Source organism: Larus michahellis, chromosome 9 (genome assembly GCF_964199755.1).
Source record: "Larus michahellis chromosome 9, bLarMic1.1, whole genome shotgun sequence".
In the NCBI taxonomy this organism is placed as follows: domain Eukaryota; kingdom Metazoa; phylum Chordata; class Aves; order Charadriiformes; family Laridae; genus Larus; species Larus michahellis.
Genome location: NC_133904.1, coordinates 12,562,439 through 12,589,979, shown reverse-complemented (window position 1 = coordinate 12,589,979; position 27,541 = coordinate 12,562,439). Strand labels below are relative to the sequence as shown.

General features: G+C 38.1%; 1 protein-coding gene across 2 annotated transcripts in view; it reads left to right on the top strand.

The window, feature by feature from the left end:
- Window positions 1-5,158: 5,158 nt before the first annotated feature.
- Window positions 5,159-27,541, top strand: part of SLC12A1 (solute carrier family 12 member 1) — a 49,540-nt gene continuing 27,157 nt past the window's right edge. Inside the window, exons 1-12 of one of the 2 annotated variants that reach the window (XM_074601232.1) lie at window positions 5,159-5,569; window positions 10,987-11,121; window positions 11,339-11,414; window positions 16,137-16,232; window positions 16,873-16,968; window positions 17,640-17,779; window positions 18,243-18,353; window positions 19,298-19,409; window positions 19,904-20,031; window positions 22,990-23,074; window positions 24,779-24,930; window positions 26,678-26,785. In XM_074601232.1, coding sequence (XP_074457333.1) covers window positions 5,159-5,569; window positions 10,987-11,121; window positions 11,339-11,414; window positions 16,137-16,232; window positions 16,873-16,968; window positions 17,640-17,779; window positions 18,243-18,353; window positions 19,298-19,409; window positions 19,904-20,031; window positions 22,990-23,074; window positions 24,779-24,930; window positions 26,678-26,785 — 1,650 coding nt within the window. The remainder of the gene's footprint in view (window positions 5,570-10,986; window positions 11,122-11,338; window positions 11,415-16,136; window positions 16,233-16,872; window positions 16,969-17,639; window positions 17,780-18,242; window positions 18,354-19,297; window positions 19,410-19,903; window positions 20,032-22,989; window positions 23,075-24,778; window positions 24,931-26,677; window positions 26,786-27,541) is intronic. The other variant, XM_074601233.1, reaches the window with a different exon arrangement.

Here is a 27,541-nt window from a genome sequence, read left to right as displayed (position 1 = left end):
GAAATTCAATTCCATTTTTAAGAAGGTTGGCATCAGAAATTTAAGCACTGTCACTTTTGCTAAAAAGCTCTGTTTGCAACGAGAAGCCAAGACAAGGAGATCAGTTACGGCATTTGGTTTCTTTTGCACGTATCCTGAAAAATACATATCGTCCCTTTGCTCTATATACTAGGCAGAGGCAGCCAGTGGAACAGCAGACTTCAAGTGCCATTTGGAACATGAAGTACTTGATTGTACAAGGAAGGACATGACTCTCGTATCCGAAGAATATAAGAGAGGAACAGCCAACACTAATCTACACTGGTCCATCCAAACTATTAAACATAAACAATTTTGTGAATGTAAGTGCTTTTAAACTGCTTCAGATTCTGCGTAAGAAAAAATGCCAGACCCTCAGAGATTCAGTATATTGCATTTATCCTAGTTAATTTAACCCCAAAATCAAAGGTAGATATCAGTACACTGATTCATGTGATCTGTTATTGCCGGATAGGATAATCTGCTGCACAGACCAGATGCTGCCATTCTTTTTACGTACACCTAATCAGCATAGCTGAGCTCTGTGCTGTCAGGTTAGAGTGCTGAAGGTGCTTAAGTTATCTGGGTCAAATATAGTTCAGTCATCTCTAAACTATACAGCAAACACAGCAAACATACCCAAAGAACCCCAATACTGTCTTACTACTTTTGCTCCTGATCCAATCTATTGCTTGAAGCAATTATCAAACTCCCTTATGATTACAAAGCTTCATCATTTCCTGCACCCCCAAAAGACAAGAGAGTCAACCTTCCCAGAAAGAATATATAGAACATAATTTTTCTAAGGTTTTCCTTAAATATGCAGAGGAAAAATTTGAACGAGGCTAGGAGCAAATGGTTCAAAAATGCATGTAGGACAAGGGGACCCACCAATGACTGATCCTGCTGACTTCACTGGAATCTCTTCCACATAAAATGCGCTGAGCAGAAGCCTGAACTCTTGTTATCTCCGTTACTATATATGCAGAACTGAAAAATAGAGAGATCATGATCTGTGCACAGAGTCAGGCATAGCTGGGAGGGAAATGGAGATAACAAAAGTATTTTCAGGCCCCCTTAGAAATTTTGCAATACCATAAACCCAGTAATTGTAATGGATAGGTACATTTGCTGGTTAATAGTTAACAAGCTAGAATGCTTCTCTAAATCACCATCTAGAAATGTTTTGAAAGAGAAGGATTGGATGGTCTATTCCGTATATTAAGCAGGGAGAAAAATCTGGCCAATAAGGCAGAGTTTGTAATGCCTCAAAGAGAGGGACACACTATAGGCATGAATAAAAGAGGCAGATTGTTCTTCCCTAAAAACACAGGACTGAATGGTAAGTTAAATTATTCTGAATAAGGTAAACTTGATTATTGTGCGTAATGCTAGAATACTAAACACAAAATTAATGCCAAATAACAGTTGAGAAACCTCTGGAAATACACTGTGGAAATCAAAGTATTATTTTCAAGAACAGCAGAAAGGTAAGAGACTTTTCTTTTCCTAGCAAAATAGTAATATTATGGAAATAAGACAGTGAAATTACAGAATCATTTTACTTGGTAGCAAAAGTCTCTCTGTCATCAAAGAATCAGGATTTCACTCGTCATGGAGATGGAAACAAACCTACTTTCAACTGACTTTAATGACAAAAGATTTGGGTTTGCTCCTTCATGCCTGAAGATGAAACACTTCCTTACAAGTTTAAAAGACTGAAGGAAGCAGAATACTATCTACCATCAGAAATGTGTAGTAGTAATAATAATGATAATGTTGATCATCCAAACCCAGAAGAAGTAAAGTAAACTAAATAAATGCATCATGTTACTGTGAGGCTTACAAAACATTAAGCAGGAAAGCCAACGTAAATACGAGGAGGTTATAAAGTGGTGTCATAGCAGAGAGGTGACAGCAGAATATTATCTATAGCTGATGGAAGAAGCGAGAAAATATGCTTTAGCTATATCTCATACTGAAGATGGAGGACATCTGATTATCAGCTCTTCAAATTATAATTTTGATATGTGATTTTAGAAAAAATTTATATTGCCAAGGTATAAATATTGATGTGGCATTTTATCTTGCAGTGCCAAAGGGCCAAATGCATTCCATAAAATCATTGAGATATTTAAATTGGAAAAAATCTCCGGAGGTTATCTAGTCCAACCTCTTGTGAAAGCACAAAACTTTAAAAAACGCATCTAATGGGCTTATTTACCCAGACTTTCAGTTCATCTATTCCTTTATATAGATATATTTTGTTTCTAAAGCTTTCTGCTTTTACATACACTTGCAGAGTTTCAATGTCTAAGCACGGTCTGGTTTAGTCAGTTTGAACAGACCTGGACTCCTAATGAGTTATAGAGGTCTATACAATCACACTCCCTTATCTCCTTAGAAGTATGTTTCAAGACATACGGATTCCCATTGTTTCAATAGCTCATTTCAGGGCCATTGAGGCCATCCTGTAAGGTGCTGCAAAGGTACTTAACCCACTAAAGGCCTTAAATATAAGTATCTCTTTTGCTCTTGGGGTTTTTGTTTGTGCTTTTGGTTTTTTTGAGGGGTTCTGTGTGGGAAAGTGGAGGTGGGAAGCAGGTTGTACAGTTATCGTATGTTCACCTCGCTATGGGCTGCCACTCAGAGGGACCTAGACAGGCTAGAGGAATGGGCCAACAGGAATCGCATGACATTCAACAAGGACAAATGCAAATTCTGCAGCTCAGAGATACTAAACCCCTGTACCATACAGGCTGGGGCCTCACTGGCAGGGAGCAACTCTCCTGGAAGTGACCTGGTGAGCAGCAGGCTACAGAGGAGTCAGCACCATGCCCTGGAAGCAATGAAGGAAACACTGTCCTAGGCTGTGCTAACAAGACCATAGCCGGTAGATCAAGCAAAGTGATCACTCCCCTCCATTCAGCACTCATCAGATTGCACCTGGAACCCAGTTTCTAAGTTTGTTTACCTGTCCCTCCCACCTGCCCATGTAAGAAAGATATTGATAAACTTGTGTCTGTCTAATGGAGGGCCACCAAGATGGTCAGGGGTAGGAGCATTTGCCCTATAAGGAAATGGGGCTTGTTTATCCAGAGAAGAAAAGGCATTAGGGGAACCTAAGCAGCCCCCCCGCCCCAATACTTATTAAGAGGTTACTGACAAGGCAGAGCCCTGCTATTTACTGAGGTGCACGACAGGAGAGTGAGAGATAATGGTCATAGAGTGACACAGGGAAGGTTCCAACTGGATATACAGGAAAAAAACACTGTCAGGACAATTAAGTATTAGAATAGGCTGACAAGGCAGGTTGTGAAATCTGTCCTTGGAGAATGTCAAGACCTGACTGGTGAAAGCCCTAAGCAACCTGATTTACATTCAATGTTCCCTCTGCTTTGAGCGGGAGGTTGGACTAGATAAACTGCCAAGGTCCCTTCAAATCTGCGTGATTCTATGACTTGCTACAACTTTTTTCAAATCATCTTAAAGGGTGTTTTGAGTGTACAAATGTAAACTTGAGTATAAAATTCTATGAACCTTCCAATGCCCAGGACTAATGTTAATATTTCTTAATAATTACTGCTTTACCATCGTCATTTATTTCCTCCATTATAATTTAGGAAACCAAATACTATTTTTGGATCTGTTTCAGTTGTCTATTTATTCCATCACATTACATTGATTTTCTTTACATAAAAAAATGAACAATTTGTTATATCTTAATTGCTTACTCATAAATTGTCGCCATCGTGGAGCTACTGAAAACTTAAGGTCTAGCTTTTGTAGTTAATTTAAAAAAATGTATTTGATTCAAGCTTTTCATGCAAATTTAATGCTAGACTATGAGAGAAATACACATGGTACCATAATACTTAAGTGGAACATAAACAGTCAATGGAGTTCATGGAATCTTGTGTCACATCCCTTGTGCTGCCTACGCTTTCACTGGCTTCAATTAAACATAGCATTATTAAAAGAAGTACTATATTTGAAAATCAATTTTACGTACTTAGAATCTGATCCAAAGCCCGTTTTATATAGATGGTGTCATGAATCCTGAATTAGGATTCTGCCAACTACACCAATTTGTCGCAAATGGGTGATTTAGCTCGCTTAAAGAATCCCTGTCAAAGGTATTAGCAAAAGTGGTTTTAATATGATCTTGAAAAAGTGCGACTTACAAAGTTCAATGGCAAGGTTCACTCTATTACTGTATGCCACAATCATTTGAACAATGATTCAAAACTACCAAGGCACAAATCAAAGTTACCAAGACAAAATCAAAGTTACCATACTACAAGGTTATGCACCATATCAGTTGCTCACCAAAGAGTTGCCATTGGTGAAAGGTCTCACTACCTCGAGGAGCAACCTTGAGATGCTTCCCAGCTTGAGGGAGGATGACTGTCATGCAGCCAGGCTGCTTAGCCAAGAGTACTCAGAGAAGACTCACATATTTATGGAATAAAGTGGTTAGCTTGTAGTCAAATGACATGTGATGGAAAAGGTATGCATGTGACACCTTGTACCCACAACTTACTTTGCTCCTTGATAAATGAGTCTCAGAAAATCCACCCGCTATTCATGTGTTAATTGTATGATCGGTGTTCCAAGCGCATATGCATCAATGATCACTGTGTCACTCTGCTCCTTTGTGGGTTTTCAGGGAACAGATTGAAACTAGAGGAGTTCTTGGCCCATTTACAGCTTAGGCTTTTACCTCCTTTGCAGCCTGTACCAAACTACCGCTAGTTTGGTTAAGGGGTTGAGTGCATCCATCACAGATGGAAACATCCCCAAAAACTCAGTCTTTGACTCAACTGTTTTTTTACTCAACAAGTCACAGGATGTCAGTCTCATGGATATTTGGTGAGGCAGGGGAGAGATTATGGTGGAAAATTTATCTAATTGTGCAAGTTAATAGAAATTTTCTATTTGTATTTTTTATGGCAGAAACACAGCAGTTATTAGGAAGACTGCTTAGAGATTTCAAGAAAAGTTTCTCAGAACTTCATTACTCTAAGAGCAAAGATTTCATTTGCAAGAACACTAAACCCTTTGCTGCAGCTGCAACTAACTAGCTGCAGCCACAGAAGAGTAAACGGATCAGTGACCTAAGTCTATAGCATCCCTGAAGATGTCAATGAATAATTCGCCAAATGTATTCTTGGATCCAAATGCAAATCGGTTTCAAGTTAACATAATTAATGAAAGCCATGACAACAATGAAACATCCCAAGAGGATGTGGGCTCTGACCCACCACATTATGAAGAAACATCTTTTACTGACGAAGCACATAACAGACTGAGAATCAGTTACAGACCAGGAAAAAGAGAATTATACGACAATTTCCTTCAAAATGCGGAGAAAACAGAAGCCAGTTTACACCCCTATGATACCCACACTAAAATGTATTATCTACAAACTTTTGGCCATAACACAGTGGACCCAGTTCCAAAAATTGATTATTACAGAAACACTGGCAGTGTCAGTGGGAATAAGCTCAGCAGACCAAGCTTATTAGAAATTCATGAACAACTGGCAAAGGTAAGTGGAAAGGAAAGATACAAATTTTCTCTATTCCATTTCCAGGCTGTTAATTCTGTTTATTAATATGAGAAAGCCCTTAAATTCATGGACCTTGCCCAAGAGAGAAAGTACAAGTAATCGCCATATTTCCTTTGGTAGCTGCAGTATGTTTTTTGCTCTGTACTCTGCTCAAAGAAAAGATTTTTATTAAAAGGTGATAGTAATATACTTGATTAGCAGAAAAACATAGCTTAATCTTGTCTAAAAGTATAAAACTACTGAATCTCTTGTTTCACTTAAGAGTTAGGACAGCAGATGATGAATATCAATTCATAATTTAACCAAGCTACACAATTCACGCTTACTCTAAACTTCAATTTAACATTAATGCATAATTTTCACAGATTCCTCTGTTGTATTCATTAATATATGTAAGTATTATAAAAAACGTTATGTGCAATAAATGCAATTTCAACTAATCAGAAATCCAAAGCGCTACCTGTTTATTGCTGTAACAAACCAGTCAAACATCAAGAAAGAGTCCAGAACAAGGGTGTTGAGGTTGAAAGTGTTTGCTCAGAAGCGGGAAGCAGACAACAGTTTTCAGGTACTGATTCAGTGAATGAATTTAGGCCTTCATGCTCATTATACCAATGAATTTGGAAAGAATCTGAAAAGCCTTTTGAGTGACTACATAGAAAGCATTTATGGAGGAATAATTTGGCTAAATTCCTCCTAATCTATTCCATAAAACAGCTGTTTAGACTTTGCTCATGTAATAGATGGGACTATATCCATGTAAAACACGCTTACAGAGAGAACTACTGAACAGGATACAACGGGCTAACCTGCCTTTGAAAGATTTTCTAGGGCTGTTTTTCCTCTTCCCTTCTGAGTAGACCTACTTTTGGTTGACATAACGTAGGAGTTTACTATTGATACATATGACCAATGGTTTTTATGTAAAAAAATTCCCCTTAGCAGACTCTTCCTGTTTGTTCCACTTTTTTTTTCCACATAGACACTACAGCAAATGAATAATGAAATAACAAAACGTGCCCTTTATCATGATAATCCTCACTTTTGTTACCCTCTATGGCTACTTGTCAGAAGAATATACATTGGTCAGGTATAATCTTTTGGGGTTTGCGCATTCAAAACTTCCACAGGAAAGAATTTGAGAAGTTGGTAATACCAAGTCTTTAAATACCAGATTTTCACTAACTTCTGTGTTACTGCCTCGGATAGGTGGCTAGGTAAATTTTGCTGTCTATTCACCTATATAGATCTTTTAAGGCTTGATTTCCTTATGTGGAAGAATCACCTCCATGCAAAATAAATAGCATGGAAAGCTGTAATGAGAACTTTCGGGGACGAGAACAAGATTAACCACTTTGAAACAGTTAAACTATTAAAAAACCTACTGCAAAACCTTAGTGCAATAATATGATACTCTACTGACCGGTAAAATTAGACCCTTCCCCCTTCAGCCACAAAACCCAAGTTCTCTGTAAAAAGCAGAAGAGAGAAACAATACTTAGAGAATTAAAATCAAACATCTTTTGAGGTTCTTAATTACACACTTAGCAGGACAAGGCTGGAGAGAGAGAGATCGCCTCTACAGTCAAACTCAGACTAAAAGTGTCAATATGCAGCAAAACCCCCTATTCATTTTCTGTGTTGGGTGATAGTGAAATGAGAAATCTCCAGAGGAAGCATGCTCATCACTATTCCACTCAGTTTTACATACTTCTGAGGTCTGAATAATTTGGACAAGCATCTGATTTTTTGGTTGCTGGGCTAGATCTTGTTCAAACTCCAGTTGTCTGGAGATTCACCTGTCCTAAGGAGGATTAATATAAAGTAATGAAATCAAGCAAAAAAATAGCCATTAGGAAATTAGGACCTGATTCTTTAGGATCTTATTAGGACAACTTCTTAGTTTGGGCTTGACTTATTTAAATAGGTCTCCGCAGACCTGCATAAAATGGCTTACACAGAAAGGAGAAACAGGTTACCCAGGTAATCGTTTATGTCCAAAAATGATTGCAAAGTGGATGTGGAAAGGGAAAAATATGAATTTGGTAACCCTTCTCATTTGCAGATGTTTAAACTGCTACTCAAGGGACTAAACACATTTCCATGCCCAGAAAAAACTTCTTATAATTACTTTGTAGTAGCCAGAGAGGAGAAAAATAGTGTATTATTTTGGCTTTGAACATAATGCTGAATGAACAAATACTGAACTTTAGCACATTAAGGGATTTTCAGTTTTGACCATTACCAGAAAATCCAGGTTTTTTGCTGTTGTATCTCCCAATGGTTTGTGTATTTAAAAAAAAAAAAAAAAAGATAAATTTGTTTAGGGTTTTTTAAGGCTTTCACTTAGAGAAGATTAAATAGAAGGCAGATTACATCCCAGAATAAAATGAAGGGAAAATTGCTTCACGGATTGTGACTGTTAGAGAAGAGAAAAAAGCATCATCTAGCTTGATCATTCCCAGACATTTTCCAGTATCCAGTTCACAGAAGGATAATCTTATACCCCTCAAAACAGGAAGGTGAATGTCAGAGGTAATGGGATTTTTGTTACACTGGCAACCTGCTGTGCCCTTATGTGAGTTGTAGCCCCGGTCTGGGAGCCACTAACCACAGCACTGGAACAAACGACCCGCCATTAGCATGGCTGGAGTCTATTCCTGGCTGTCCCATGGACTCACTTTGTGACCTTGGACAAACCACTTCAGTCTATGGAGCTTATTCTGAAGAATAAACAAACATGAGGTCACCGAATAGTAGATTAGTAGGGAAGGGAATTAAGATGGTATGAAAATGCTGAGGTCCTATCAGGAGGCAAATGCAGCTTGTGCAGCTGGATGGGGTGCCCATCCACCAGCCCCAGCATGCAGCAGGCTCTCCTGCCACCACTAAGGAGGAGATGAAATGCCACACTGAGTGTGTACGTGGGTTAGACTAATAGCCTAAGATGCAGCTCTGGAGAAGATGCTTAATTCCTTTTTTCTTTAACACTAAAACCTGGGCTTACCACACCGTACCCCAAGGCAATCCCACTCCTCTCACCCTCGGCTTTTGTGAAACTCAAATTGTTGAAGACAACTGTCCTGTCAAAGCCCATTGCCAGATTCTGATAAGAAGTGACATATGTTTGACTTCAGATTTCTAAACATCACATAAGCATTCCCATTGTGCTTTGATGCTGAGCTTAACATCAGAAGATAAATATTAATATTTAATACACTTTTTTAATATGTAATTTTTCAAATGTCAGAATGTAAGGCAGGCTGAAAGGAACTTCAAATATCTAGTTCCCACACTGCTGGAGTCAAATGTGTGTCATCTTTTAGCAAGATGTGTCAGTTTTTGCACACATTAAGCCACAAAACGCCAATTAAATCCCTAAAAAATAGTCTAAGTGCTATTTCACAGCTGATGGCTGGTGATAATTACTTGGGCTTAATATTTACCCTACATAAGAAATCATCTAACCTTTCTTCATCTTGGCTATTCTCCACACTTGTTATGGAGACGTGATGAGCTCATCATCTTTATCCCCAGGAGAGATGAAGGCTAAACCGTTCTGAAACAAGGAAAGGAAAACGTTGGGTTTTTTTTCTAAAAGCAGTTAACTTTTTATTTTGGTAGCTTTTAAAAATGCTCTGTCACTTTTATTCCACATTCTTAATGCATGAGTAGCACAGGTACAACTGCTTGGTAAATAACCAATCATTCACTAAAGCACGCCAATTTAAAATGCATTTATGGAAGGTTTAAGGCCATAATTTATGATAATGGCATACAGAGCACAAATTAATTCAAAGTACATAGGAAACAACTTGTTTCAAGTACAAAGACCAAGCCCTTTTTTTTTTTTTGTCTCTGAAATTCTAACCGCTGTGGCAAAAAACCTTACATTATTCTTTAATCTTCCTTAACTTACTTTAATCACTTACTGTATTTTAAGGAAACACATCCTTTATTATTTTAGGGTAAGAATTGTCAAAATTATCTAAGTAACTTGGGAGCTCAAAGTCACAAGCTTTCAATAGATCTTGCGTTCCCATTTCACTTAGGGTCAAAAGGACCATAGGCACCAAGTTTAATCCATGTCAAAATGTATTATCCATCCACTTATTTCTCATTTGTGAGCACAAACCTGGATTTATTGTGTCAAAGGCATTCTAAAACCTTGCAACATAGTGGCTAGAGCCCCTACCTATGAGGGGGAGTCCAAATGTTAGTGTAAGTGTCGCATACAGTTGGTCTTTATGTCTGTTTTGGTTTTGTTTGTTGGACTTTTTTGAGTCCGTGGACAAAATATAGAAACAGCCTTGAAGCTTAAGCAAGATGAAAAAACTTCCTGTGTTTCACAGAATCACAGCTGTTTCCCCTCGTTGACCTGTTTAGTTAATCTGGAAATACCTTCACCCCACTCCAAATCCTGAAAGCATCTTGATTCCTCTCCAGAAGTGACAAACACTCCGGACCCTCTGCCAGGCCATGGCAAGGTACATGGTCCTTCCCGAAGGTCTTTGCAGAGGACCCAGAAAACACCTAGCGATAGTTAACCTAATGCCAACTCTTCACAAAACCAGTCAGAAGTTTGTGTTAAAAAAATATAAAATTAAAAGCAACAAAGCAGCAATGATGAGTACAAACCTCAGTACTGGGAATAATTCCTATTCAAGCCACAAGAAACATATCATGATGCTAAATTTCCTCAAAGATTCTGGGACATAGGACCTGAAGAGATAAAATACAGATTTAAGTCTAACTGGATGTGAATGATCTAAAATTCTGGGCTATTTATTCTGTTTATGTTACAAATACGGCAATTCCTAATCCTATCTACTATGGTTTTACCAGAGGTGGCTAAACCACAGAGGATTATTCATTTACTGCATTATTTACTACATTTCACTGGTATTTCTGTGACTGTTCTTAAGAATATGTTACCCATTTGCTGCTGCAATTATGTTTGTACTTCATCCAACAGAAAACACCAGAGTTCATCACATAACTTTGCCATGCAGCACTCAGCTAGGTCTCTTTTCTCTAGCGAGCAATTATCTCTGTTTCTACACTTAACATTATTCATAAATTGTTGCAGCAGCGTGTAGAGGCCAACCACAAGACCCTCATTATGTTAGATGCTGTACTAACACATCAACACAACATGTATGTTGAATACAGTTTACAATAAAAACAATTTAGTATCAGATAATAATGTATTTACTCTCCTTAAGTGATTCTTTCATCTTTTCTCACTGTTAGCAAGCCCACCTGCTGATGCCTGGCACTCCAGAGACAGTAAAACCTGATCTTCTTTGGAATCCCTTTGTTCCATGTCTCTCTGACGCAGCCAGTTGTCTTCTGCTTGGCACAAAAATGTATTTGTTTTCTGTGTAATCCTTCAGAACATAGCCGTGAGCACCGGCTCAGTCGAGAGAGTGGCTAATGGAGAAAGCACGGCTGGAGATGAGACAGCAGCCAGCAAGGAAGAAGAAAACAAAACAGGATTTGTCAAGTTCGGATGGGTGAAGGGTGTGCTGGTGAGAAATTCATCTGCATTTCTAAAAACATTAAAAGAAAATAATCTTTAAGATAAGTTCTGCAACACTAAGGTCTTTTAGAAGTAAGAGACGGAGGCGGACTTGAGGGATGTTTAGGGTGCTTTTAAAAAGCCTGCAATGCACACTATCACCCTTCTGGTTGTTAACACTACTTTCAACGTTGCACTAATGCAGTATTTTCTTGTTTAAAACCTAGGTAAGATGCATGCTTAATATTTGGGGTGTGATGCTTTTTATTCGACTTTCCTGGATTGTAGGTCAAGCAGGAATTGGTATGTATCTTATTTAATATAATTTTCAACAGAGAAAGGGATAAAGAGGATAAACTATACATGATCATGATTAATATATAATCTGAGATGTGCATTTGCATGCTGAACTAAATAATGTTTTCAAACGCTTGCCAGGGTAAAAGATGTTAATCCTCCAAACTATTGGAATTTTCCAGACTCACAGCCAAATTACTGCTTAGAGGCATAGATCTGTTAACTATGCATATGATCATCACATTTGAATATTTCTAAGCTGTGGTGAAATTTGTATTTAGATCCTGTAACAGATGTAAACTTCATGACTCGGGCCAATTTCTAATATGTGCGTAGAGAGTTAACCTTTAAGAGTTCACACTTTGCTTATCTGTGAATCCCAAACCTTGTCATCTACATATTAAAAACAACGCTTCTTCACACTTCTCTGCAAAGATGAAAACAGAACTGGAAGGAGGTTTCATCTCATCAGGATTTTTTTGTTATTTTTAACTATAGAACAGCACTAGATACTAGTGTACTATGGAAACACTAAGTTTTAACAGCTCTGCTACAGCTTTCATATAAATTAACTAAGTACACTTCATTTTGCTCTGTATTTTTGTTTCTTCATTGTGCCATTTAATCAATCTAAATCCCAGATCCCAGTCCCTGGGGGACTGGGCCCCAAGGCCTCCGTCCAGCATGTTGTTGAGTGCTCAATGAAACCAGCGAGAGAGGAAAAGGCTCACGACCTACACGAGTCTCCAGCAACTAGAAGCATCTCAGTAAGGTGCAATGTATCAGTAGTTGTTGTGTGGTACCACTTCCTTTTTAGAGCTACTGCTCTGGGGAGCACAGAAATGTGAACTGCAATGGCAGTGTCCAGATGCAATGCATCTGTGTTACACGATCATCCAGTCTAGAATAATATGGCCCTAATCTTCAACTGGCACCCAGACGGCATAACAACCAACAATCCAAAGGGTGGGTGGCAAATATTCCAGTTTGGATTCTCACAGAATGGAAATATTAAGTAGACACGAGCTGGAGTCCAAACTCTGGCCTCACAGCATCAACTCTCCTGATCTTGTATAACACTCAGTGCTCAAATTCCCACTGAATATAAGTATCATTCACTTCCTTGTTAATGGAAGTGAAATGAAACACTGAATGGAAACACCTCCCAAATTCTGCATGGTTGAAGTCTCATTTCCAACAAAAAAAAGTAACTTCACAGAAGTTTCACCTGAGCAAGACTGAGCTTTTTTTTAGAAAAAAAAAAAAAAAGAAAAAAAAAAGAGACAGAGAGAAACAAATTAAATGCTTATTAAGAAAAAAGTCCAGCCATAAACTTTTCTACACAAGTAGAAAAAAACGCCCAAACAATAAAAGTTCCAGAACTAAGCGGAAGAACTTTACCTACTTTTGCAGTGCTCCATGCGTGGCTCTAGCACTGTGCCTGACAAAGGGGTGCTTGCTGATTTTATGATGCATACCAAATGAGAGCGTACAGCCCAGGGCACTCATAAGTATATGCCTTGCCATGAAAATTCTGCATCTTAATATTGCCAAGACTTTGCTCTGGGGTTTCATGCAAAATTAGTTTTTAAGGGCAGTTTAGTAACTTATTGAGATCATCAAGAAGTATTACTTTGTTTTGAGGTGTGAGAATAGCCATAGGCAAGAGTAATTCATTTTAGAACAACTTACTTAGCAGCCATATGCCTGGTTTTCAATCTAAACTTTAATCAGATTTTAACATTAATTTGAACCAACAACAGTTAAACCCTTTCTGCTTTCACATTTAATTTTACCATTTTAATTCATTGATAAGCAGGCTCTCCTTTCTTATGGTTTATGGCTCTGCTGTTGCTTTTTAAAATTGCATGCTTTATGTAAGGTTAGTTTTACTTCTGAAAATGAGATATCAAATTCCGTTTGAATAATTTCTCAATGCATTTTCTGAATGTCTTATAACCAATGAGCTTTAAGTCCCTAGCCAAGCTGCTTAAGGAGAACAGTGATAGAAGCTCATCATCACCAAGGCTCGGGGATTTCACCGGGTACGGCTACTAACGTGGAAATTAAATGAGTCAGTTAAATCACCATCTGGGCACCATTTATATCCCCATCATCAGAGGGCAAGAGAGAAAACCCAATTATTTCCATATCCTGATAGGCTGTCTTGGGCAAAAGCTCTTACAGGGGAAAATAACTAACATTCCGACAAGGTTCTCTGTTTATCATCAGCTGGGGAAAAAGGGACAGTATCATCCTGACAAGGTTCCGGGTCCAAAACTAGCCTGATATTTCCAGCTAACACCTAGGGACTCTCCGAAGTCTGTATTTGTACCTATACATAGAATGGTTAGCCAAAGGCAGGGAAAACCACCGAGTTCATGTTAACTGAAAATCTGTCCCTGAATATTACAATTACGTTACATTATGTTATACTACAATGGTGTTTTGGCTGAGTCACTTTTTTTTTTTTATGTACTGTTCTTCTTACATGTCTTCAAAATGCCTGCTTTCCCAAGCAGATATTACTCATCAAATTATCAAAATATGTGACCCTATTTATCATATACACGTTAACAACATGAATTGTGAAATGCAATAGAAAATCCTGGAAAAATACTCCTTAGGATGCATATGCACTTACCAAATAATTTTAAAACTACTTTAAGAATAATGTGTCTAATTTATTCAATTTATAGAATCACAGAATTGCCTAGGTTGGAGGGGACCTTTCAGATCATCTAGTCCCACCATCAACCTAACTTTGACAAAAACTATCACTAAACCATATCTCTAAGCACTATGTCTGCCTGTCTTAAAGAGTTAACAGCTGATTAAAAGTCATATTCAGCCACTTCTCAGGCACAAGATTTGCAGGGTTTAACAATATCCTTCCATGTAACGGTAGCTGACCAAAAGGGATGACCATTTGGACTTCTTTTTAGGTGACCTGCATACAAAATAGGTGCATGACTAGTTATAGCAAGAGTTCAGAAATCAATAGGATAGCCATGATTTATTAGAGGCTCAAATCACTTTAAATATCCTACACTATGTTATATAGCATTTATATCTCACACATTACATTACTGTGTCTTGAAGGATTGTGATAACATGGCTATAATTCAAGCAGCAAAGAACATTCATTCAGGGATTGGATATCTATAACCATCCGGTATGAACTGAAGTCAGGAATCTGATCTGGAAGCCAGGAGGTAGAAATACAGCAGATAAGTCAATATGTCTGTAGTACTACTAGCTGAATGCCAGTTGTAGGATCCAAGTTTCAATTTGGATAAGCTCTGGTCAATAAATATTGCTACAAGCAATGTATAATCTTCAATTCTGCTTATTGCATAAGCGTTAGCAAGTTCAGACAAAACTAAGAACTGATTCCATGTTTAGCACCAAACTATAATTGTTTCTTTTTTTTTTTTTCTCCAGTTTTTGTTCCCTCCTCTCATAGATAGAAATGGGAATAGAAGCAATAAATTTGAGAGAAAAATGTGATCTTATTTCTTCACCTGACTTGAAACAAGAAAGTATTCTGGAGCTGCAGAGCCAAACTCTTAGTAGTGCCAGAAAATATAACAGAAGCAATGGCTGCAATTGTGGCTTGCGAAGTCCAGTTTGTACCCAAAGAAAAGCTTCTTCACTGGGCGGGTAGTCTAGTCCTGGAACATGTAATCTTTGCCCATGGAAGTTTTCAAGACCCAGCTAGCCAAAGCCAGCACTGATTTAATCCTGTGTTGGCAACAGTTCTGCTATAACTGGGAGTCTGAGCTACAGACCTTCAGAAGTCTGTCTGTTTCTATGATTCTAAATCATACTCGGCACCTCCCACTCATACAGCTTCTAGCTTCTAGCACAGTTTCACAAAGTTAACAGAAAACTGACCATACAGCCAAAACCTCATATTTTAGAGTGTTACTCAAACTGAAACCCAGTTCACCTATAACTAATTACGTATCACTGATCTTCAGATGTTTGATTATTTTTGCTTAATTATACAATTTTGTGATACCAGCTGAAAAAAAAAAAGACTCTAAGTTCTCTAAGATTATACATTACAGTAATTTAGATGCCATTTACTGTAGAAGTAAATTGCATCTAAAAGGCAATATTTCCATTTTCAAATGTTTTTCTTGTGTTAGAGTAAAACTACTTTTTGCAGGGAAAGAAGGAGATGAGGAGAGAGTGGGGAAGCACAGCACTTGATAGCTTGGCAAGTAAGGATATAGAAGGCTCACACTCAGGTCTTGTCTCTCAACCTGATAGACCCTTTGTCCTGGTGCACTAAGAAACTATACAGTCAGTCTTTCTCTGATTCAATATTTAATTAACTGATGAAAGGCAGCAGCATTCTTACAAGACCTCTGGTTAATGTGTCGATCTCTTCACCTTAACAGCCAGGATGTATATTAAAGGCAGATATAAGCATCCATGCCAAGGGACACTTGTTTGCTGATTTCCTCCAGCCTTTGAAAATCATGAGAGCTTCTGGCTAGGGTACTCCTATCAGAAAGAATCACTGCTTGAAGACTGATGGGAATAATTTACTACCGTGACATGGACTCCTTGGAAATGTTCTGCAAACTGCAAGTGGTCAACAAACCATCTTTTCAGTTTATTGCTCTGATTCTGGCCTGAAAATTCAATTTAAAAAGAGAATGATTTGTAGGAATCGCGGAACATGAGTAAAATATTTTATCTTCTTATTACTGACAGGTCTCGGAGTAATCATAATTCTTCTCGCCACGATGGTAACCTCAATTACTGGGTTGTCAACTTCTGCAATAGCAACTAATGGGTTTGTCCGTGGAGGTAAAAATCTTAGGGTTACTAATGCTTTCAAGTCCAAAAAGGTCTTTATGTATTATTTTCACATGAGACAAACCAGAGGGACGATAAACCAAATGGTACATCTAAAGGAACTGGAAGGTAACAATTCTAGCCACCTCTAATCACAATTTATGGCATGTTTGAATTGTCACTTTTAATAAATCCCAGATTTCAGTTCAGTCTGTGAAGTACATTTCAGATGTTCCTGCCTACTGCTGAGCGAGGGATGGCTTCTGGCTTTTCATGGAGTTCTTCTGTTACCTTTCAGCAGGTCTTTCTTATTCAGAGCATTTCAGCTTGGACATCCTTGGACAAACTGAGCATGAGGCATCTCTTCCTCTCATTTTACAGACTGATGCAGATCAGTGGACATCTTCAATTTAATACCTTCTTTATAAAACTCCTTACGTTTCAGCCACTCCTTGGAAGATGAGTAAATAATTTTGCTGGAAAAGTGCATGTCAGGTATTTTATGAAACAAAATTTTAGTGCATTTCAGAGCCTTAAAGTTATAACTGGTCTGGTCAAAACTCTGTGGAAAATGGCAAGTTCTTACTACGTCATTTAAGCAGAACAGGTATTTGAAAACACTTGAATATACTTTCTTTTTCGGATCTTTCAGGTCTTGGAATCATAGTTATCGGTCTGAGTGTAGTAGTAACAACATTAACAGGTATCTCCATGTCTGCCATTTGCACTAATGGAGTAGTAAGAGGAGGTAAGTAAATACGATCTCATGAAAAATACAAAAATCTGCAGATTTGGATTAGAAAAAAAAAAGGATTTAAAATAACTGTGTTATAAGCAAAGCAATAATAAAAAGATATATTTAATCTCTCTCAGTGGATCAACAGTAAATTAAAATGTATATAATCTTAAACACTTCCTGACAATAAATACTAACTGCCAGTGAGATGAGATGAAATAATTAACTGACAAAGCAATATGCTCCATTTATGGTGATATGCAAAAAAGATTAAAGATTCTCTGCATCACTACGCGGGAGCTTTAACAGTGTACCGAAGAATATGATCTTTCGTGCTAACATTGGAACAGATCCAAATAAATTAGAACCTGTCTGGAAGTGAGGTTCTCTCTGCTCTGTGTTACTACATTATGTATCATGAAAAATTATTTGAAGGTCCAGTTTTGCATGCTAATATGCCCTAAAAAGATTTCTGCAATAGAAAGGCATACAGAAAAGTCCAAAGGCAGAACCAGTACAAAGCACATTCCTTTTTTTATCAGTTTCCTCTATTAATAAAGGGCAAATATTGACTATGCTTGTTAGGTTAAAAGCAGAGATTCTTGCAGTATTATTTATGTGAGAAAAATGAGCAAAACCTGAGCATTTAGTTGTGCTGAAATAACAATCACTTCTATCTGTAGGTGGAGCATACTATCTTATCTCAAGAAGCCTCGGCCCAGAGTTTGGTGGATCCATAGGACTTATCTTTGCTTTTGCGAATGCAGTGGCAGTTGCCATGTATGTAGTTGGATTTGCTGAAACAGTTGTAGAACTTCTTAAGGTAAATGTAGATGTTTCATTTATATGATTAAATTGTTTTGTTTTGGCTTTGTTTTGTGGGGTTTTTTGTTTTGGTTTGAGGTTTTTTATTTGATTTTTTTTTGGTATAGTACATTTGCTTAAGTGGTGATACTTTTTAGCTGAGGCTTGAGGGACATCTTTAGCAGGGAAGAAGCTGGTCTGTCTAAATATGCCATAAAATGTTTCTCCATTATTTCTACTTTATGAACGTATTTCATAAATTTCTCAAAAAGAATCTCAAAATCAGAAAAGTAACAGACATCTAATTAGACAGCCAAAAAACCCCAACTACAAAGAGCCAGCTGGAACATGAATTACAAACACACGGTCTCACAAATCTCTGAAACTTTGACAGCTCACTGCTTTCTATTTCACCTTGTTACCTGATGCCGCCAGTTGGGCAGAGAAAGGCTGGTTCTAATAACATTTCTTACTGCTTTCAGGAGAGCGATACATTGATGGTAGATGAGTCCAATGACATCAGAATAATAGGTACCATAACTGTTGTATGTCTTCTCGGCATCTCTGTCGCTGGTATGGAATGGGAAGCAAAGGTAAACCTTTAAAAGAACATAAAGGCAAGCAGTATGATAGACTAGTGTACAGCATTTGTGTGTGAGGAATGCTATACAACAGGTGGAATTTTCAAAAGCACTCAGTTTCAGTTCACGCTTAATCTTTCTAAAAGCAATAGCAGTTTAATCATTACATTCAATGAAAGCACAATTACTCCATGCTCTTTCTCTAACATACATTTAAGAGGGAAGAGGAAGTTTGTGTTCTGCAGACAGTTTGATTATATTGATTTTTATAATTCATGGCATCATTTAGAGCCTTGGGTAAGTGCCCCCTCTGCCCTTATTTTTGATGCAGCTTGACAGAATAACATAGTAAAAACAATGTATGGTTTTATCACTGTACTCTCTCAAGCCCTACTCAGCCGAAGAGCTCTATTTGCCATCCATTCCTTAATCTCTAATGATTTCTGCTATTCTTCCACCTGTAAAAAGTTCAAAATGGAAATTCAAATGGAAATACTTTGGAGGGTGGAATAGAGCTATCGAAATCATGTCCAGAATAGCACCCTTATTTTCACATTCTGCTGTGATGGAGACTAGACCTACTTGTAAAAGACATCAGAAAAACAATTAGGTATTATAACCCTTGAAGTGACAACACACTGCAACTAAACAAATTTTATAACAATATAAAAATGTCTTATGCTTGATATTAATGCATTAGCTGTTTCGGTTTGCCTTTTCTTGTAAAGAAACTAACATAAAATTAAATTATAACTATATGTTTCAAAACCCCCTTAGTAAAAACTATCTGCTGTTGTCATTAGCTGCTTTAGCTATCTTGATTCATGGCATTTTCAAAAACTACAGAAACTAGTAATCTATCATAGGGAACACATACAGATGACTTACTATATAGCCATTTCCACAGTCAACGCAAATTAAAATCATCAGGAAAATCTTTTTGTTTCTATTAATAGGCTCAAGTTATTCTTCTAATAGTTCTCCTTGTTGCCATTGCAAACTTCTTTATTGGGACAGTCATTCCTACCAACAACGAAAAGAAGGCAAGAGGCTTTTTTAATTATGAAGGTAAGTAACCTTTTTATCTATCACAGAATAATAAGTTTGCATTCTTTTTGGCTTCATACTGAATTAAGGATTCCACCGAAAAAGGTCACAAGATCAGGATTTTCTGCCCGAGTTTAAGTAAGCTTGCAAACCAAGGGAATTTTTTTCATCTTTAATTTTGAGTCTGTCTCTCTGCGGCTGAAGCTGACAGCACAGCTATCTGCAGCTTGAGTCATTTATATATCAGCAGAGCACAGACAAACTTTTACACAGAGCTAAGTGCAAGTGCTTTAGTGACACTCCTGTCACTTCAATATGGATCTGTAGCTCTGAGATGCAGACAAGCACATCCTACTGGGGACCAGACTAAGGAAATCAAATTCACTTTGCTTATGATATGAGACAGATTCAAACCCAGTCGTCCAGACGTGAAAGACTAGCTTATTCACCTCTTTCATTAAGTAACTTTTGAACCAAATCCCAGTGGTATGTTTCATTTTCACCTATATTTGCAGCATCAATATTTGCAGAAAACTTTGGACCAGATTTCAGAAGTGGAGAAGGATTTTTCTCGGTGTTTGCCATTTTTTTCCCAGCTGCCACTGGCATTCTTGCAGGAGCCAATATCTCAGGAGATCTGAAAGTACGTATTTCATTAACTTCATAATACTAGCTGTAGGCTGAAAAAAGAACAAGAAAACCTATGAATCAACACTGCATTCAGTTTTAAATCATGTCATATTTTGGGAAGCAAAACCCTCACTTTTAAGTACTTGCTTTATTATTTAAAAACATCAGTTCACATTTTCTCTCATAATGCCTTATGACTATTCACACAAATTACTGCATTCAGATTTGGGTTGCTATATCATTTAAAAGCATGTTTCAATAACCTATAATAATATATCGTTAATGGTCCATTAGCAGCACACAACATAAGAGAAATTACACGTGTATCTCTTGGAGCTCTTCTTTTGCAAAATCTCCTAAAACATCATCCTAAAAAGCATACCTGTAAAGCTTATGTTTGTACTCACAAGAATCAGTGGAGACCAGCTTTTTCTATTCGGGGTCATCGCAAGGGCAGAGCAAGCAGAGAATTTAATGAAAGCAAGTATGTCCCAATCCTGTGTCACTACTGCTGCTCAAAGGAAAAGCTGCAGGTTTGCAGCTGTGACAGAAACAAGGAGTCTGAAGAGAAAGGGAAAGGAGGTCCAAGGGTGCCCCGTTGTCTTGCTGTGGCCATTCTGTCAGGTCCCCTCTCTCTCCTCTTGCCATATAGCAGTTGTACGAGATGATATTTCCAGTATCTAAACATATGAGTAAATTAGAGACCGGAACTCAGTGTAAACTTTGAGTGCCCTCTAGTTTTCATGACTTTGCACAGTGTATTTAATGGAAAGAGTGTTTAAGGCTAATCATAAAGATGAAGTAATTCAAAGCTCAGCAAAGCATTTGGTAAAACATCTCTACTAAATGTGGAACAATGCAATACTTTGTAATATTACATAAAATTCAGAAATGCATCAGGGGTGTCCATAACTCAAATCTTGCAATCTAATATGAAAAATAATAACAACAAAAACCAAACAAAAAACCCCAAAACCTCCTCCCCCCCCCCCAAAAAAAAAAAAGGAAATAAAGTCACCAAAAAGATGTGGCTCGCATTTTGATAACCCCAGCATGTCAAATTAAGTTATTTGGCTTTATTATATAGACCCATTGTCTTGTATACCTTAAGGATTCAACCAAAGGTCTGTTATTTCTATATTGGCACAGTAGTCACAAGTTCACCAGATCCTACCAACCCTGACAGCCCGTTCTGTTTCCCTTCCTCGCACTGAATTGCATGCCTCATCTCCGTTGTTTTCAGAGCACTGCTTTTGAAGCCAAGCACAGAGAGAAATATGTAGAAACTGAGCCACTAATAGCATCTATGAGATTCCATTTTTAATTAAAAAAACAAAAATCATTGTACTTCTGTCCACTGAGACTGAATCAGCCTCACACAATCTCCATCCTTTTATCAAACAAAAATAATTATTTTGCCATATATGGTGCTCACTATACATGGCAGGTTCCCAAAGCAGCAGCACTTCTTTCAAAAGCTATTTGAAAGAATCTGAGCAGACCAAGGGAAGTGGTTCTCCCATTGGCTCTCTGCAGTTGTTTCAGTCTGGCAATAAGTGGATTTCTATAACCAAGTCCTCCAGGCAGATTCCCCACTGAGCATGTTTAGATGCATTAGACAGGTCTAATTAAATTAACCAGCCTCTCCAGAAATCTAAAACACAAGCTAAGAAGTATTTAAAAAGTGTAAAGTTGGCCAATCAAGCTTTATTTAGAATTTGCTGCAAACACCTACGTACAAGCTTCTGTAGCCACTACATACTCGAGTAGTGGCCTAGTCCAAAGCCTGCTTACAAAAACAGTCTTCCTGCTGACTTCAGTGGGTTTTGGAGCATCATATTAAATATATGTTTAATTATTGATAAAATGTAAAAGTTACAAAGCTGTAAGAAGCTTTACTCCTAAAATTTAAGGTTACAGTATTTAAGATGGCAGCACGAGACTCCACAAAAACAGTGACCTAAGACATGCAGATCAGAACTGTATAAATTAAAGTTATCATGATCTGAGGGCAAAGAGTCTTATGCAGCTGGAGTGACTTGGCAATTTTTCAGCTCAATAAATCCTTACCTCATTTAAAAATTACATTAATTATTAACAAAGTTAAGTCGTTCATCCGTGTTTCACACGACACTCCAAATCTGTATTTTTTTTCCCATGCAACAAGCATAGTTATAAAAATACAAAAAATCTGTGGCTTCAAATGTATTCCATGCATCTTAGACTTAAAAAAAATCATTGCTAAAACAGCTTAAGAAGACAATTCATAAAGAGTGCTTTCTAGCATAAACAAACACACACTAAATTGTAAGGTTGGCTAGTATTAAAATCCCCTTTAAAATTACAATGTTTAATGCAGATCTTTGGACTCTTGTAGCTGTGTGATCGAAGCTGATATTGCTGTGAGTCAGTCTGTAAGCATGATAACCCAGCCTCATTAAATTATCTAAATTAAAAGTAAAAACAGTGAAAGGAAGTAGCCTGTTGTGAAGACACAACTAACAGTTACTGGTTGCTAATCACAAAAGTATGTTATTCTGTACAGGTATCTGCATCTATCTTAACGATTAACCAGAAATGGTTCAGTCTCATCATCCACAGGAATTTGATGGTTAGTTCAGTAAGTGTTTACCCACTATAGCTTTAAACATTAAAATAAAGCCCATTGCAACGTAAAGAGATTTTGGAGCTCCCAGAAATGCAGATCTCGGGACTCTCCTGCTGCTATAAACGTGACCTCTGTTCCGCAGAATATCCTTTGTCATGTCCAGGATAGGAGCACTGCCCCGCAAGGCTGCTTCACTACCTACCTGCTGGCACAGGACATGTTGGTGCAGGTCTAAGTGATAAAAATTTACCCTCTAAAGGTATCTTTGTATCACAATGTGGCAGGAGTCCCTAGGCATGCAAATGCAAGCAGAGTGCAGCACAGGAACTCACAGTGGTTTTTGGGTCACTGCTTTGTTTTAAGGATCCCCAAAGTGCGATACCCAAAGGAACAATGCTGGCCATTCTGATTACAACAATTGCTTACATTGGCGTTGCAGTATGTGTAGGTAAGTACAGAACCTCTGCTTCATGCCTTCATTTATACACTTTTAAAAGTCTGAAAGCCTGGTACGCAAACGCATGATTAACCTCACTGCTTTTTCATCCTGTGGATTTATTACATAGAGACACAATTGTTTTGATTTTACTGTATGTAAAAGCAGTGGGGAAAAAAGCAGCAATCAGCAGCAACAAAAGCCCCTGTTTGGCAGCTGGATTTTCATATAACTTGCACGGTTACTTTTGCATTTGATTATTCAGTGGCAAAGACCACTAGCTTACAGTATCCATGAGCATAGTAAAGATTAAAGGAACCTCTGATCAAGCTGCTGATTTTGTTCCCCATTCGCATTGAAATTTCACATGGCTTCTACTTGCTCTCACTAGTCTTACCAAGCACTCACGAGTAACAGGGTAACGCATATTTTTGTATCTTATATGTCAAAGACAGAAATCAATCGCCTCTCTTGAGGAAGATGCACTATGTAACTAGGTGCTCTACAATATTGGAACGTGAGGTAACAAAACGGACATAAGAGTAAAAAGGAGACCTGTACTGAAGCCGTGAACTGTGTTGGAGGAATATGCAATTAAATTCTCATTACACATATACAATAAACCTCTGTTCAAGAAAAAGATTTTTCTTTTTCTATTTTAATAGTATTGTAAGAAAGAGTGCTGTAAATGACCCTCTTCCGTATGAGCAAATACTTCAATGCTGCATGAAAGCCCATTTCTGGGAGGTGAATCTCAAGTCTTCTTGACTTTTGTGTTTCTTGTACTTTATGCAAAAGGCAGAATGCTTGATTCAAGCTGTAGCTCAGGCTATTGCATTATTTGGATACAAACTTGCCCTGCAATTAAGCCGAAGTAGTCATTCTTCACTTTCTATTATAAATCTGCACTAAAGCGTTCTGCTCTCACAGGCAACAGCTGTATTTCAACTTCAGAGCTGTCCACTTTTCAGTGCAATACTTTTTTTTTTCTGTTTGCATATTGGTTTGCTGAATAGGTAATTGTTACTTTGGGACTCTCAATAACAACGTTTTTGACATATTTGAAGATACCATATAAACTTACATTTTGGCTGCTAAAGATGTTGAGATCAGCACTCTAAGTTAACTCCATGTTTCTTCCCATTTCTGGTGGCAAACAAGAAAAGACAGCACAAATATTAATAAAAATAATATAGGTAATTTCTCCTGTTTAAAGTTTTTCTCACCATATTGGTATCAGTAGGGCTATGACAATTTGAACTGCTGAGGATCTGGGTTTCTAAAGCAATTGTATGTCCTTGTTAAACAAACAAAAAAAAAAAGGAGTGTATGCCTAGACCTAAAACCCTCACTGACCAGTTTCCTTTGAATATTGGCACTTGTAAAAGTGGTTACAGTTATACAATATACTTCCAAGTTAGTTAATTTATTGTTGATCTCTGTCTGTTTCCCTACTCTCAGAAATATGCTAGCGCTCTGTAGTCAACTGGCTTTTTATTTTAAAAGTAACAAAAGTAAATATTTGCTTACAGACAACATGAGAAACTAAGTCACAATGCAGGGAAGTAATCTCTGCCCAACATGAAACGTTGCTTTAGTCATGAGACTAAGGCAGCAGTTGTACAAAATGTGTGCAGACTAAGAGTCAAAGTGTGGCAAGAACATTATTCCAATGTCACAAGGAAGGAAAATAATAATCTATCATTGTTTCCACAGCCTCCTGTGTTGTACGAGATGCTACTGGGAGCATCAATGACACAATTGTACCTGGAATGAGCTGCAATGGATCATCTGCCTGCAGTCTAGGCTATGATTTTTCCAGATGTGCAAGTCAGCCATGTGATTATGGGCTGATGAATAATTTTCAGGTTTTAATGAGATTATATATATAATCAGAAGCAATATATGAATACATAAGTACAAATATGCAAAACCATTATTTGCTGACAACTAACTGCAACAGGACATCCACATTTACCTAAAAAAGCAAAAAGCTATAAGAACAATCAAAGGGAAAAGTTCCCTGCATTCCACATTACCTTCATACGGCCCGTCACTAGCCTTCCCAGCACTCCGGTAAGGTCTTTACCTCCTCTTTCAACAAGTACCATGGAGCAGTATGTGCTGTAAGATCTTCAAACTCAAAATCTAGACTTAACAGAGACGTCAGGAACTCCTGTCAGATGAGTAACTCATCCCATTGCTCTTTACACATGGATGTGGTTTTACCTCAGGGGTGCTGTGGTCACTGTGAAAGGTTTGTGCCACTGTGCAAAAAATGGAGTCCTCACTTCTTAAAAAAAAAAAAAAAGGTATCCAAAAACAGTTGAGTGAAAAATCAAGTGAGAAGTAATGCGGTCTTTCTCCTAGGCCAGAGAGAGACCACCTGCCATTTCTATTCTTCAAAATAAAGCTTAGGCAAAGCATCAAAGTAAAGCAGTTCTTCTGCAGCCTGACAACCACAGCTCCCAGATGTCTGTTCAGCCCCAGTGCTTCATGGCCCACGAGAAGAGCTTACCACCCACCTGCACTTGCTTTTTCAACTAGACATTTGTAGCTTTTAAAGTCACTTGCTTTTTTCCCAGCTGGCTCTACTAAATGACAGGGCTGGGTAACCACCTTAAAAGAGATAGCTGTCCCTGTCACAGACTACTTTTCCTTCCTTTCTTGATGATTTCCCATCCTCACTCCCACCTCAGTTCAGCTGCCCAGACCCAGGGCAACCCTTAAAATCAGTGACCTCCCTGCAGCCATAAACAATTTCACATTTTGCATTTATCTTTGCCAGATAAAAGTCAGGGGAAAAAAAAAAAGTCTTCATCTGACAAATCTGCAGAATTAACTGGTTTCTTTCCTGGAACACTTAGAATCATAGAATTTGTTGGGTTGGAAGGGACCCTTAAAGGTCATCTAGCACAACCCCTCTGCCGTAAGCAGGGACATCTTTAACTAGATCACACACACCTACTAGATCCTACACACCAAAAAGCATCTGGCAGTCACATCTGTCCACCTTTTAGCTTCCTTGTCTGGTGCTTCTCAACAGCCCTTTTGCTTCAGTGGTCACAGAGGCCAGCACAGCCCCTGGGAGGGCTAAGGGAGGCCTGGCAGGAACCACCATTACCATTTGCAGCACTGCTGCTACGCCAGCACAATCCGGCGTTTTCTCTCTTTTATAGCCATACTAAATAATTAAGAAAAAAAAAAACAACAAACAAACCCAAACCAAAGAAAGCACCTCCAACCACATTTTGTACTTTGGTACTTTTTCCTGCTGCTTCTGTTTTCTTTTCTTGCTACAAGCTGACTATTTGCCCATTGAGTAGAGGCTGTTACTTATAACAACCAGTTAGTAAAGGAGGTGAGAAAATCTCACTGAGTACTCGCCTGCAGACAGTTGCATACTTGTATAAAAATTTGGCTATGCCTCCATTGCTTTTTACTAAAATAGGAATAATAGTATCTCCCTACTTCACAGTTGGTTTGTAGGATATTGAATTTAGAACTGTGAAAAGCAGAGACAAGTAGGAACAGAACACTTAAACGCGTCTGTGATCAAAAAGCACATCCAAATGGAAGCCTGACTACTGTTTTTTCCTTCTTTTTTTCCTGAAGGTGATGAGCATGGTGTCTGGCTTTGGTCCTCTCATCACAGCTGGCATCTTTTCTGCTACTCTGTCATCAGCTTTAGCATCTCTTGTCAGCGCACCCAAAGTTTTCCAGGTAAAATTAAACTATCCATTTCCTTATACTCTGTTTAACTTTAAAGACATAAAATTTAGTTGAACTCTATGTGCCAAATGTGATGTATATTTAAACACCACTAACACATGTGGGAGAAAGAGGCATGGAAAACAGTATGTAGAGTGTTTTTCAACAGAAATAGGCAGATCTTATCATCCTCATACAAGGGTGATAGTGTACCTTTGGTCAGAGCTCAGCTTTGCTGCAGGAGCAGGGGATACACATGTGCTTGTTATAGATTGCTTCAAGGCTACTTTCAGGACCACTTCTGTCTCTTACAGAAAGCCACCCTGTAAGCACAGGGGTGTCAGGAATATGCAGGAGCCCTCAGGACCATAAGATTCAGGTGCTGGCAGGTGTGCTCAAACAGGCTGTCCAGAAGCTGTCTGCCAGCAGCAATGTGGACAGAATGGGAACAGAGGGCACGGGACAGAAAAATAACTTGTACAACTTACACCAAGCCACCGATTTGTGCTCCAGTTTCCCCCAGTTTAGACTCTAGCTATTCAGTTAACCTTTTTTAAAGCACTGAATAAGTATTAAATGCCTGTGATTCCGTTCTCCCGCTGTAAAATATAGTAGGATATTGGCTTATCACCTTATTTGAATACTTACATGCCATAGCAGTAGATGTACTTGAAGCACTACAACAGATTTCATTTTTGTTTAGTAAAAGCCTAGCAAGCTGTCAAAGACCGTGAACTTCTGATGCAAGAAAGCACTGCTTAACAGATT